Raw genomic sequence first — 13,349 nt, forward strand, 5'->3', positions numbered from 1 at the left:
TGCTCCCCCCTACCTCTCCGACCTCAACCCCATATCAGCCTCTTAACCCCATTTCAGGTATCATAACTCCATACTGAGCTCATTCCGCTCGGCGGACACGGGGCTGCTTCAGGTCCCCCGCACTTCCTGCCCTACCATTGTCGATCGGGCATTCAGCATCTGTACCCCACACTCTGGAACTCCATCCTGCAATATCCCTCCGCCTCACCCCCTGTCTTGCCTCCTTCAAGACCCGTCTGAAGACCTTCCTCTTCGATCGTGCCTTCGACCGCCCTCCCCTTCTGACCCCAACTCCCCACTCGGGGCCCAAAACCCGATTGTCCAGCGCCCGGGCACGTCTTTCCGACGTGAGGGGGGGTGGGGGGGGCTATGCAAGTGTAAGTTGTTGTGGTGGTGGTAAGCTCAACGTGTGTAAGTATGGTTTTAATTAGCATTTCATTGAAAAGTCCGAGTTTGCTTTGTTAACTATGCCTAACTTTTCGAAACCTCCCTTTAGAGGGTGATCTAAAATAAAAGCTGCCCCCCCCCCCCCCCCCCCCCCACCACCACTGAGCCCCTGATACTGGATGAATTGCAGAGTGAGAGAAGACCCTCCAATGACCGTAACAACAGCTGAGAGCCACTGCAGGAGAAATGTCCAGCCAGATCGCGCCCACTGAGCATGCGCTGGCGCCGCGGTGCACGCCGGGGGTTGTAGTTCGCCGTGGTGGTGGTGGGTCGGGGGGAGAGAGAGGTTGACAGGAGGCGGAAACCTCGGGAAGGAGAACTCCAGGTCCCGGCGGCCCCCGCGCTCCCCCCCGCGGCCCAGGGCAACGATGGCGCAGGGCTGCAAGATCGGACCGTCCATCCTCAACAGCAACCTGGCCTGTCTGGGGGCCGAGTGCGTCCGCATGATGGACTGCGGCGCCGATTACCTGCATTTAGACGTGATGGACGGGTAAGAAGCGGCATTTTTTTCTCAGCGAAGGCCCCCGGCGGGGCTGGGGCTGGGAGTCTACCTCACCCCCCCGGAGCCGGAGCCGAGGCCTGGTCTCCCGGGGCGGGTTTGACCGGGTGTCCCGGGGACTGGTGGTGACCCTCCCGGGTTTTTTTTCTCTCGGGAGGAGGAGGAGGAGGAGGTGTTAGTAACTGCGGTTATCTTTAGTTATCTTAATCTGCGCAGAAGGCCGACACGGTGACACGTGAGTGTATTTTGCCCTCTCGGTTTCTCGCGGCTCTCGAGCGGTACAACATCCCCGCGGTTGCGCCCTGTGCGGCTTTTGCTGCCCGTCACCCAAACAGGGCAGCGCCCGAGAGCGCCTCACAGGGACTTGGGGTTGGACGCTCGGGCCAACGGGAAGGAGGGAGGTGCCAATGTAGGCTCCGTCAGACAGGTAGGACTTGAGGCGAGGGGGGGGGGGGGGGTTTGGGATAGAAAGAGAAGGGCTTGAGAGGGAGTGAGGGAGAGTGGGGGAGGGATAGGGAGTGAGGGAGAGTGGGGGAGGGAGGGAGTGGGGGAGGAAGAGTGGGGGAGGGAGAGGAGGAGGGAGGGAGGGAGGGAGGGAGGGGGGAGGAAGAGTGGGGGAGGGAGAGGAGGAGGGAGGGAGGGAGAGGGGGAGGGAGGGAGTGGGGGAGGGAGAGGGGGAGAGAGGGAGAGGAGGAGGGAGGGAGTGGGGGAGGGAGAGGGGGAGTGGGGGAGGGAGGGAGAGGAGGAGGGAGGGAGTGGGGGAGGGAGAGGGGGAGTGGGGGAGGAAGAGTGGGGGAGAGGAGGAGGGAGGGAGTGGGGGAGGGAGAGGGGGAGCTCCAGAGGGTTAGGGGTAAAGGAACTGAAGGTCCAGCCGCTGGTGGTGGTATGGAGAGAGAGGGCGGGGGATGCTCAGTCGGCCTGAGTTAGCTGAGTGGAGTGGAGTTGAGCTGCTGGAGTGGGTGTGGGGGGGAGAGGAGGAGATCCGAGAGATAAGGAAGTGTCTGGGAGTGGATGGATTTGTAGGCGATCGAGGAAGCTGCAGTCAATCCACCGGGAGCCAGTGGAGTCTGACCAAGTCTCGGGCGATGGGCGGTCGAGGATGCAGGCGGTGGAGTTTGGGATGATTTGCAGCCTGTAAATGATGGAACTTGGGAGACCCAAGGCTTAGAAAAGTCTATAACGCAAGATGTTGCAAGTTACAGTATACAGTTGCGTTACGGGCGTGTTGCAAGGCTGCAAAGTAATTGAGAATTTGCCAACTTGAAAGATGTACGTGCCTGTTGTCGTCGTCAGACTTTCTCCCTGTGAATCCGTTGAGTTTAGTTTTTGGCCCAACTGTCTCTTAAAAGAAAATTCTGCTTCAGGTTAATTCTGTTTTGTGTCGGGAAAGCAAGAACAATCAAGATTTTCAATAAGTTCGACCTATCACAAAAGCAAATATCAGACCTCCAGCTATGATTGTTGTCCCTGGTCCACTTTTGGGTTTGATAATAGATGGAATAAAGCCTATATGTTATAAATCATTAAAGAAAATTGTTTAATCTGAATCCTTCTTGCTATCAGAGCTGTTCAAGTAAACCTATTCTGAATGTTATTAATATAATGCACTTTAATGCTGCTTTTTAATGCAGTATATTGTGTTGTGCTTTAGTAATTGCTCATGTTATGATCTGTGAGTTCCACTGGAATTGTCAAGTCATGCTGCTGTGATATCCTCAGTAATACATGCTAGCCTCTTGCTTTAGAAATGGTATCGTCATAGTCGTATAGATATGGTTCTGCTTTAATATTCAAACTTTCTATTGGAGTGAAATCTATGCACATTTTTCCTGACCGTGAGAGACATCGTTTAACGTGTGTAACTGGACCATTTGTTTTATCAGTTGTAATTTTTTGATATTTTGTAGAAGTTTTTATTTCTTGAGGATTGTTTTTATTTCTAACAGTGGTGTTTTGTGATTGTCTCAATCTTTTTAAGTATGGGTTTTATCTTTATAAATTAAAATTAAACTATTGATTGCATAATGTACAATGGAATCAGGTCAGTACAAAATCAGAGTTGCGCTGTAGGATATAGTTTGTTTTACACTGTCTTATTTTAATAAATCAAAGTATTGCAATGTGCATTTTATAGATTGGGTTTTAGTGTACATTGTTTATTATGTAGTGTATTTGTTGGTATGTTTAGATAGCACAACAGACAATTAACATTTAACAATTAACAGACAATGTACAAGTTACATTCTCTATATTAATAACATGATTTGTCAGCAAAATAAGCTTTAGTTCCTACGGTTGTAGAGGGAAGCATTTAGAGTGGATGTTTCAATGTGCATACTAATTAGTAGAGATACAGGTGTTCAAATATGTTTCCTTAATATAGAATCATAAAATGTCTACACACAAAGGAGTTTATATCTACTAAGATAATAATAATCCTTGCATCTGATATGGCGCTTTTCACATCTTCTGGACGTCTCAAAGCGCTTCACAGAATATACTATAGAATTGACAGTACATTTGTGGGCGAAACACGGCAGCCAATTGCGCACAGCAGTGTCCCACAAACGGTTGTGGATTGAGTGACCAAATTATTATGTTTTTTTTGGTTTGTTTGTTTTTTTAGGGATTATTATCCCCGGAAAAGTGATTGGCCAATCAACTAACAGCCGGTTTCCTACTTACTGCTAGGTAAACAGGCATGTGGAGGAATAAAACCCAGGTCTCTCGCTTGTGAGCTGAGTGCTCTGACCACTGAGCTACAGGACTTCACAAGATGTAGATTTACCAAGTTGTTTAAACTATAAATCTTGATAGTATCAGACCATAGAACTTCATCCTCTATGTAGCCTCTGTTCACATCCCACATGTCGGGGGGAGGGGGTTAATCCCGTGAAAGGCTGTTAAAATCAATTTCCATCTCAAGATTAGTTTTGTCTTTTATTTCACACATACTATCAATACTGCATGTAGAAATGTCTTCTGATGCTTTTATTTTGTCGCAATAAGAGCTTGATCTCCTTTGCTGTTTGGATTGAGTTTGTCTGCAGCTGTAGAAAGAGCTTGGAGCAATATGATTGAAATTAGAGATGTTCAGTTCCCCTTTTAACATAGGATCTGCTTGTATCCTAGTAATCTCTCAAATCAAAGTTTGGTGAAAATTCTCCTCTTTCCTCCAGACATTTTGTGCCTAATATCACATTTGGTCACCCGGTGGTGGAGAGTCTCCGGAAGCAGTTGGGTCTGGATCCGTTCTTTGGTAAGGACTTGAGCATGTCAGCAATCGCGTATAATTAATTGGTTGTGAAGTGCTAAAGTCAACATTGCAGCTAGGAGGTACTTTTGCTTTGAAATACTTATTCTCAGAATGACAGTCGAAAGGTTTTTCAGGGCTTTTATGCAAGATTTAGGGCTACGATTTGATTTGTGATTATTAAGGGAAACGGCTGCAGGAAAGAAGGGGTGGGAGGGCTCCAGCCTATATCAAACTCTGCTCCCGGGAGGTGGATTTGTCTCTTTGCCAAACACCTTTACGAGAGGCTTTCAGTTCAGTAATTGTTGCCAAACAAGATAAGTGGGTTGTATAGAGCATCAAGGTGGCTGGTGTGGCGTAACCTAATCTGAACACACCTTGCCAACATGCTAAAGGTAGATTTTTGTCAAAAAGCTGATGGGGAAACTAATACTTGGGATGATAGGATGGAAGGCATTACCTGGATTGTGGGTTCACAAACACACTCAGAAGTTGGTAGCTGCCCTGGAATATGTGCAGAGAGATAAACAAGTACAGTACTGCAGTATTTATTGAAGCTTTGCATCTTACTAGTGGAGCAGTGAGTGGACTGCAATGAGTGTCCTGGCTGTGAATTAAGAAGGATGGGAATACATTATCTTGATGGTGATCCTGCTGTAGTAAGAGCTCAACCCTGTTGTCAGTTGACTGACCATCCTGTGTGATGGGCAGTGGAGGGGAAAGGGAGATAAGAACAGGTTTCTGAGGTTAAGATGGCTCTTAGATTCATATCTGATGATGGGAATAGGTAGAAAACTTAGTAATAACCTTGCCAGACATGTCTGCTGTTCTCTAGGCTGCTGATGATTTGTTGACTGATTTGGGGGAACAGGCCAGATAACCTTGTAATCCAATGTAAGGTTACAAGGTTATCTGGCCTATTCCCCCAAATAAGTGCCTGGAAGCTTATCAGTTCTTTGTGCTTGTATCCTGCTCCACGTTACATCAACCCACATTTTACTTGGGATCTGTGTCAAGGTGTTAGAGAAAATATTGTACATCTGAAATAAAAACAGATGCAGATACCTTAAGCTTGCACTTGCCTAGATTTTTACAGTATCATGTTTCCTTATGTGTTCACTGGACCTGTCTAAACGTTCACTGTATCCCCTCCTGTTTTCTGGTGGAAGATTATAAAGTGTCTTGTGAATGCTAGGTTTGAAAGCTGATTGTAGTTTCTCTTGTAGCTATTGTTTTCTCTTGCCTCTTTCAAGCCCCATCTGAAGATCTTCCTCTTCAACCATGCCTTCGGCCACCCTCCCACCTCCACCCCCCTGCCCTCCAGCCCCTTGACCCCAACTCCCAGCTTGGGTCCAAAACCCCCTAATTGTCCATACAAGTGTAATTTGTTCTTGTTGTCTATTTGGTATTTTGGTTTGAACTTGTGCACAGAATGACTTTTTAAAAATTATGATTAATCTTTTATTATCTGTATCTTAGTGCTGTTTGGTGTCGTCTTTACTGACGCGGCCTAAATTTAAATACTGATTGACCTTCTGTTCGTAGGATGGGGAGAGAGAAAGAGAGGAGGGGAGAGGATATCCAGGACTGCTAAAGGGAATCAACTCTAGATGGCGTTTTAGTCATCTGACAATCTTACCAGCCAGGTCTGGAATCTGCCTGTCTCGTCAGAGAGATTTGGAGGAATAGGCATGTTTAGTCTAATTTGTGCATTAGTTGTACACATATCAAGTGCCCAATCTGATACAAAATCCAGAAAATGCTTAATCTTCCACATAAATGAATAATTTGACATGTTTTAATTCCAATGTTATAACAAGCGGGTTGTGTTTTGTTGAATTCTGAATTCTTCAGCTGAAAACACATCTTCGAATCATGAATTTTGACGTTACCATCTTGTTGCTGTTTGCATTGTGTAGATGTTGTATTGGAACAGAGTGAAATTGGACAGTAGTAATTATAATTAATCTCTTGTATAGTTTGGGAACTCTGTACTATAGTTGTTTTAATGTTCAAGGGCAGGTGTGGTGCATCATTTTTAGAACATTTGGCGTGTTTTCCCCACTTGGTGGGAAAGCCTGATTCATTTGGTAGTAATCTGATCTCTAGGTCACAAGGTTGTGAAATCAAGCCCCACATTAAGACTTTTAGCTTGTTATCTAGGCTGATAGTGCTGGATGAGTGCTGTATGGTCAGAGATGCCGTTCCTTAGATAAGGCATTAAACAGAGGTTCTATCTGCCTGTTTAGGTTGCCATTTCAGCACCCACAGCACTATATGAAAAGGGAATTTATCCAGATCCTCCAGAAAAAATTACCAATTAACATCATGTATGTTTGTATGCCATTGCTGCATGCAAATTGGCTGCTAGGTTTGCCTGTGAAATACACAGTGGTTATATTTTGCAGAAACTTTGACATGCTGGGCACTACTAAGGATTATTTTTATTATTTATTTGTAAAACCCGGATCACAATTGAATTTAAATTTGTAGACTTTTTTTTTAAACTGTTGATTTTCTCTGCTGTCCTTCCCTCACTGAAGCCACTGGTGTGTTGGGATAAGTTCCCATGGACACTGGCTGCTCCCCAATATCTTGCCTGAGTGGCCATTCTTCATGTCCGATCCTCTGTGCCAAGTATTTAACCTGGCAGGCACCAAAGCCAATCCTCGTCCAATTCACTCACATTTTTGAGCAGGGTCTTTGGATACCAATTGCAAATGGGAACCCTGGTGAACTTTTCATTCCCTTCCTTTCTATTCTGGGAAGCCAATTGTAGTGGGCCAACTTTCAGATTGTAATCTTTCAAAAAGTGCAGTACCACTTTGTGGTTTGCTTTTCATGCAGACATGCACATGATGGTTTCTAAGCCAGAGCAATGGGTGAAGCCAATAGCAGTGGCTGGTGGCAATCAGTACACATTCCATCTGGAAGCAACAAATAATGCAGGAGCACTCATCAAAGATATCCGAGAAAATGGCATGAAGGTAAGTGACTAGGAATTATTGTATGGACAGTTTATTGTAGATTACAGTTTAAAGTGTTTCTCAAGCTTTCATTCAATGCCAGTCAAAGTGTGTATGGTATATTAATTTCTGTTGTACTTTTCCAAGCACCGTAACTGTTTTCCAAGCACCATAGCCATATATAGAAATTGATGTAACACATTTTTCAAGTAAAAACCATTTACTCGGGAGTACAATTGATTTATTTTTGCGATGACCTGTTCATGGTTTTATTTCTGGGCGATGCTGTAAAGTTTTCTCAACACCCTCTTCTTGGTAGCAAGCTATTATATCATAATATATTTACATAAAATTTGCATATATGTGTGTATATATATATGTATATATAACCCATGATAGGTTGCTTAAAAGTGAATTAAAACTGTTATCATGACAGATTTAAAAGAAGTTAATAAAATTGTTTTTGAATAAGCGTGAAAACAGTTGATCAGTTAATATTTTTTATTGGATTGGTGTGATTGGATTGGCCTTTTCTTCACTGTGCATTTTGTGCAACTATTGTTGCCAATATCTACTGGTGTGGAACTCACAGTAGATACTCACTTTTCAAGTTGTTTCCAAAATCCTCTGATGAGCTTTCTGCATCAGTTCATGAGCGTGGAATTCTTTTATGGCAAAAGTAACAAGGATGAGACTCTACATAGCTAAGACTGGGATGAACAAAACTGTTTAGATTGAATGTTTTCCTTTTATATCCATTTCACTGACCTGCTTTGGTCACGTCGTTGCTCTGATGTACACCGCTTAGTCTGCTTGTTGTATAGAAACTGGTTACCATTTTGCACTTTTCTGTAATTGCCGATTATGTTTGGTTCACAGTTGGAATCTGGCACATAACTGAAATGTTATTGGTTTGGCCAAACATTTCAAGGTACTATAAACAAATTGAGGAAAATGTATGGAATGCAGTTTGTTGAAATGTACAGTGAACAGAATAAACTTAAAGGGTAGAAATGGGTACAGTGTCGAAACTTCCCAAATTCATTTCAGATCCTTCAGCTGGCAAAGAATGGACTTGTGTTACTGCTGCAGTCTAGTCTGATTTCACCACTGAAGTGACAGTGTTGACCCTGTGCGTTAGCCCTTTTCTTGGACTGCGACACAGGAACACCAGTAACTGAGCAAGATTTGGAAACGGGACTCAGCATTGTATGACAAGAGGAGATTAGTTCAATGTCTTCTTCCTCTCCAGGTGGGTTTGGCAATTAAACCAGGAACTTCTGTGGAAGAGTTGGCTCCTTGGGCTAATCAGATTGACATGGCCCTCGTGATGACTGTGGAGCCTGGGTTTGGAGGTCAGACATTTATGGATGACATGATGCCAAAGGTAAACCAAAAGCAGGTTTCGTACCCTTCTGTCTCGGAACTCCTTACATCAGCTATAATCTAAAAATCAACATTTATTCAGCCATCCCTTTCCCCATCAATAAATACTGTTCAAAATCTAAAGCAGCCGCTTATATTATTGATAATCAGCTGTAATGGTTTGTTCACTACAGCATTCATATATAAATCCAGGAGACTATATCTTTTGTTCATATTTTCCACCCCAAGAGATGTTGCAGCACAATTCCAAAATTCAGGTTATGTATAACACTATCTACATAGAACTGTAACAAGTATTTGCTTTTGTAGATGACTCCTCTCTAGGTTTTTTTATGTATTGCCTCCAGATCAGACATGGACACACCAAGTTATTTGATATGGGGATTGCTGAACTGTGTATCAACAGGAAAGGCTTCTTTTTTTCAGAATACGTTTTTTTTCATTCATTTCACTTTTTCACTATTTCTTCCTTTGTGTAATATAAATACATTCTTGTATTACACACGTCCTTCCAACGTGAACGGTGCTATACAAATGTAATTTTGTATTGTATTTCAGTGGCGGTGATTTAGTGAGCAATTGCCAAATGCTGAAAAGCATTTCATATTCAAAATGTTATGTTTTTGTATATGAGTGTCATGCAGTTGCAGCTGATTTTTGATATTCAGTGTAGGTTCTCATTCTTTTGCATTGTGGTAATTAGTCATACTGTTTAGTGTAGTTGAAGCTTATGGATCTTGATAGACTGTTGCTGTTAACATAACATTTGAAAAAAGTAAAAATTATGGCATAGAAGTGATAAAAGGATGTCCTGAGAGGAGTTGTGAAGAAATGAAAGGTATGGAGCACACAGGCTAATTCCTGTTTAGACTCGATCACCTACTCTTTTCTAGTTGTTGCAAAATGTTGTGGTGAATCCAGTAGTTTATTGTACAACATGATTGATCCCAAAACAGCAAGTTACTGAACCAAACCATATTCTAATGTAGAGAATTTCCGATTTAATCTTAGTGTATTGAATTCCTGAGCCAAACTATTTAGTTAATTTCTTTTGTCGATTAAATGTCTTTTATTAACCAATCAACTGTGAAATGTTTAAGATATCAGAACATTTTTGAATTCTTAAACACTTTTCTATCAAATATTTTTGTCTTTTAATTGTATATGCTGCCAGGATTGTTTTTAATGGTTGTAGAACAAAAACTATCGGCTAGTTATTTATATATTGATCCAATGACCACATTGGTTGGTATGTTAGTTGCAGTTCAATTGGGAAATAATTTAGATTGATTTTCCCCTTTTGAATGAATTGAGTGTGTGAACGTAACAAAGCAACTTTTGTTTCAGGTGCAGTGGTTGAGAACCCAGTTTCCTTCTTTGGATATTGAAGTTGATGGAGGTGTGGGACCAGATACAATACATAAATGTGTAGAGGTATTAAAAACTCAACCTCACTCTTAATAATTCTGCAATAGATTCTTAAATCTGAAATTCTGAACACTGTAATGCTAATGCAGTCTAACTGAAATAGATCTGATTCGCCATACAAAAGGAATTTAAAAAGACATTTTATGTAATGCATTACAGAGTTGCTATCTAACTTATCAGTTGCCTCCAGTACAAACAAAACATTTGGAGATTAATTCAAAGCACCAAATTGGATCCTTTACACGCAGTTTAGATTTGTGTGTCCAGATTTTACCTTTGATTTCAGTTCTACCTTTCAGATAAAAGCCCTGCCTCAAAGAAAAACTTTTTATTTCATTAAGATTATGATGAATAGTTTGGTCTATATGACTTTTATGTGCAAGGATTTCAATTGTTGCATTCTTTGATAAAAAAGCATGAAGCCTAGGAAAAAGTTGAAACAATAGTTTTTATCACTGATAGTTATAGTCAGCTTCTCTAAATGTGGGTTAAGATGCTCCATCAATCACTATATAATGCTTCTCAAATAGGGCTGAAGGGATAGAGCCCTTAAATGATGTCCTGTTTAATTTCCAAAAGTACGATTAACATTTGCCTTTATTGCTTTGAATATTCTTTCAATGTAATATGTAGTGATAATGCAAGTTATTTTCAATTGTCATTCAACCAGCCACAGTATTAACTATATATCTTTGGATAAAAAGATTGACTTTTTGTGTGGTATTAAAATCAAGTATGGAATTCTTTCAGGCAGGGGCAAACATGATTGTGTCTGGCAGTGCAATAATGAAAAGTGCTGATCCCAGATCCGTGATGAACCTTCTCCGAAATGCATGTATGGAAGCTATTCAGAAGCGTTGTTTGGACAGGTGAAACACCAACAGTATGTTAACCTACTGTGCCTGCTGTTAACCTACAGTGCGGTGGATATGGACTTAACGAGATAAATATTGTTATAATTGCTATATTGACTGAATAATACAGCAAAATATGATTTCTGCAATGTACTATTTGGAGCAGTGCATAAGAAATGGATTATTGTATGGATATTTTGATTTATTTGCAAGAAACCTTGAAAGTCTTTGATAATGCATTAATTTCAATGCCTAGCCATTTATTCTCTTCTTCCTCGCCCACCCCTCAATTTCCAGTCTCCTCTGAATAAAGATTTATCTGTGGCAAAATATTACAAACAGGGCATGTTTATTCCATGTAAAATGTATGAAGTGAAAAAATATTAACCAGGCTTTTTTCCTGGATTTATAATGCAGGTAGAATTAATTCATAAAAACAAAATGTCTTTTATGCTGCAGCAGAAAGGATAGGTATTCTAACTTGCTTTAATGCTCATCTCTTGAATATGTCTACCTCATTTGGGGGGTGGAAATAAACCTTACATTTGATATAGCACCTTTTACATAAAGCTTCACGGGATTTTTTTATGCAGAGTGTAATGACTATTATTTTGTAGGCAAAAACAATCAAATCAATACTTGCCTAAAATGAGGTTTCACTCTTGTGATTTTGGAGACTGGTACAATTATCTCCAATTCTCTGACATTATTCTGATGGTTAGAAATGTAGAGACTAGCCTAGGTTAGGAACACAAGCACTTAAGTGTCAAAATATAAATAATGTTATCAAGAGGTATTAGCCCTGATTCAAGAATGAGCGACTTTTTATAAATGCAATATGAAATTGGTTCCCCTGACAGCAGATATGATTGATTTTTTGAACCTTAGGAGTTGTAATCTAGTGTGTAAAATATGTCTGAAATAGAAATCTGCAACAGCATGCTGGATCCCATCCACATGCCTTGCATATTTTAGAATATAATCTTTTTTAAATATCTCTAGACATCATTTGAGTTTTCCCTGATTAATGTTATCTTGCTTGTTAGATTCATCCATTGAGGCTTTGTATTGCTGTTTGAGCTGCTTGCCTGAAAATTTCTGACCAGGTTTAGATGTATTGACTAGCAATAAAAATATTGTAATTAGAATTAAGATTATTCAATCTCACTTTGTTTGATACGTGTTAAATCTGCAGTTGATTACTTGTATTGATTTGATACAGTGCAAGTAATAAGCGATCAAAAGCTGTAACTTGTGCTGTTTTGTAGTGAAATTGTTGATTTTGGAGGAACTCTTGTTCTGGATCTGAAAAATGCTGTTTTAGGGAGGCGCGAGGGCATGAAAGGATTTGAAAACAAGTGAGGATCTTGAAATCGATCTGTTCGGAAACTAGGAGCCAGTGGAGCCTGGCCAGGAATGACGTGATGGAGGTTTGAGTGGGTGAGTATCAGATTAATTGAATCTTGCGTATGGTGTTGCTGGGGAGACCCAACGAGGGCATTGGAATAATCCAGCCGGAAAGTAAGGCGTGGACAAAGGTTTCGGCTGTGTCGGTTGTGAGGCGGGCAATGTGACTGAGGTGGATAAAAAGCGGTTCTGGTCATAGAACGGATGTGGGGTAGAAAGGAAAGCTGGGGATCGAACCTGATGCCTAAGTTGCACACAGGTTAGGAGAGTCTGAGGGAGAGCCCGAGGAGGTTGAGGAGTTCAGACCCACAGGAGCCTGTCTTGCCAACATTCAGCTGCAGGAAATTTCGCTGATCCAGCCCTCGATGTCTGACAAACTGACAGGACATCAGTGGATTGGGAGTCACCTGTATACATGTGAAGTTCACCCCATGTCTGCGAATGACATCACCAATAGGGAGTGTGTATGTGTGACAAAATATGTGGTAAACTGTCCAGACTTGTGAGTATTTGCACAAGAAATATTTTGGCAATGAATGTAAAGGTTTGTATGAGCAAGAAAACATCGGATAAATTTGAGTTATCTTCACCTATGCTTGTTTTAAAGTATGTGGTGAAATTTCTTTCTTCTGTGAACCAGGACTCACCAGCGCAGACATTTCTGCATACTTTCCAACCCTTTGAACATTAGAAAACCCTGCCAAGGGCGCAGTAGGTTATTAGTTCATGTTTGCAGTTTCACAGAGAGTGAGTTCCTGTTCTTCATTGTACTGTTGTAGCGACCAAGTTTTACCCTAAAGCAAAGGGGAAAACATCAGATCAAGCAGAGCATTAGTCACCCTGCACTGCTGTCATGGAGCTCTTCACTGGTTGCACATCTTACTCCAAAATAGACTGGCAGTGTGTGGTAAAGAGAAGATAATACTGTCTTCCTCTGTTAGTTTGTATATAAAAAAAAGTTTTCTTGTCCCCACAGCAAGCCTAAAAACTGCCAAATGATCTTAGTTCAATTGATATTTTTAAATTCTTCTTGATCACAATTGCAGCTATTTGTGCCTTAAGTACATTATATCTGCTGCCCAGAATATATCAAAACAATGACGAATAAA

At 41.5% G+C, this 13,349-nt stretch overlaps 1 protein-coding gene across 1 annotated transcript; it reads left to right on the forward strand.

Moving 5' to 3' along the window:
• Positions 1–777: 777 nt before the first annotated feature.
• On the forward strand, positions 778–11,985 carry rpe (ribulose-5-phosphate-3-epimerase). Its single transcript, XM_007900128.2, has 6 exons — positions 778–937; positions 4,126–4,205; positions 7,047–7,186; positions 8,418–8,552; positions 9,899–9,985; positions 10,730–11,985. Exons 1-6 carry the CDS (start codon positions 816–818, stop codon positions 10,850–10,852), a joined length of 687 nt encoding a protein of 228 aa, XP_007898319.1. The 5' UTR covers positions 778–815; the 3' UTR covers positions 10,853–11,985.
• The last annotated feature ends 1,364 nt before the right edge of the window (positions 11,986–13,349 follow it).

Source organism: Callorhinchus milii, unplaced genomic scaffold, assembly GCF_018977255.1.
Source record: "Callorhinchus milii isolate IMCB2004 unplaced genomic scaffold, IMCB_Cmil_1.0 Scaffold6, whole genome shotgun sequence".
NCBI classification, from domain to species: Eukaryota; Metazoa; Chordata; class Chondrichthyes; order Chimaeriformes; family Callorhinchidae; genus Callorhinchus; species Callorhinchus milii.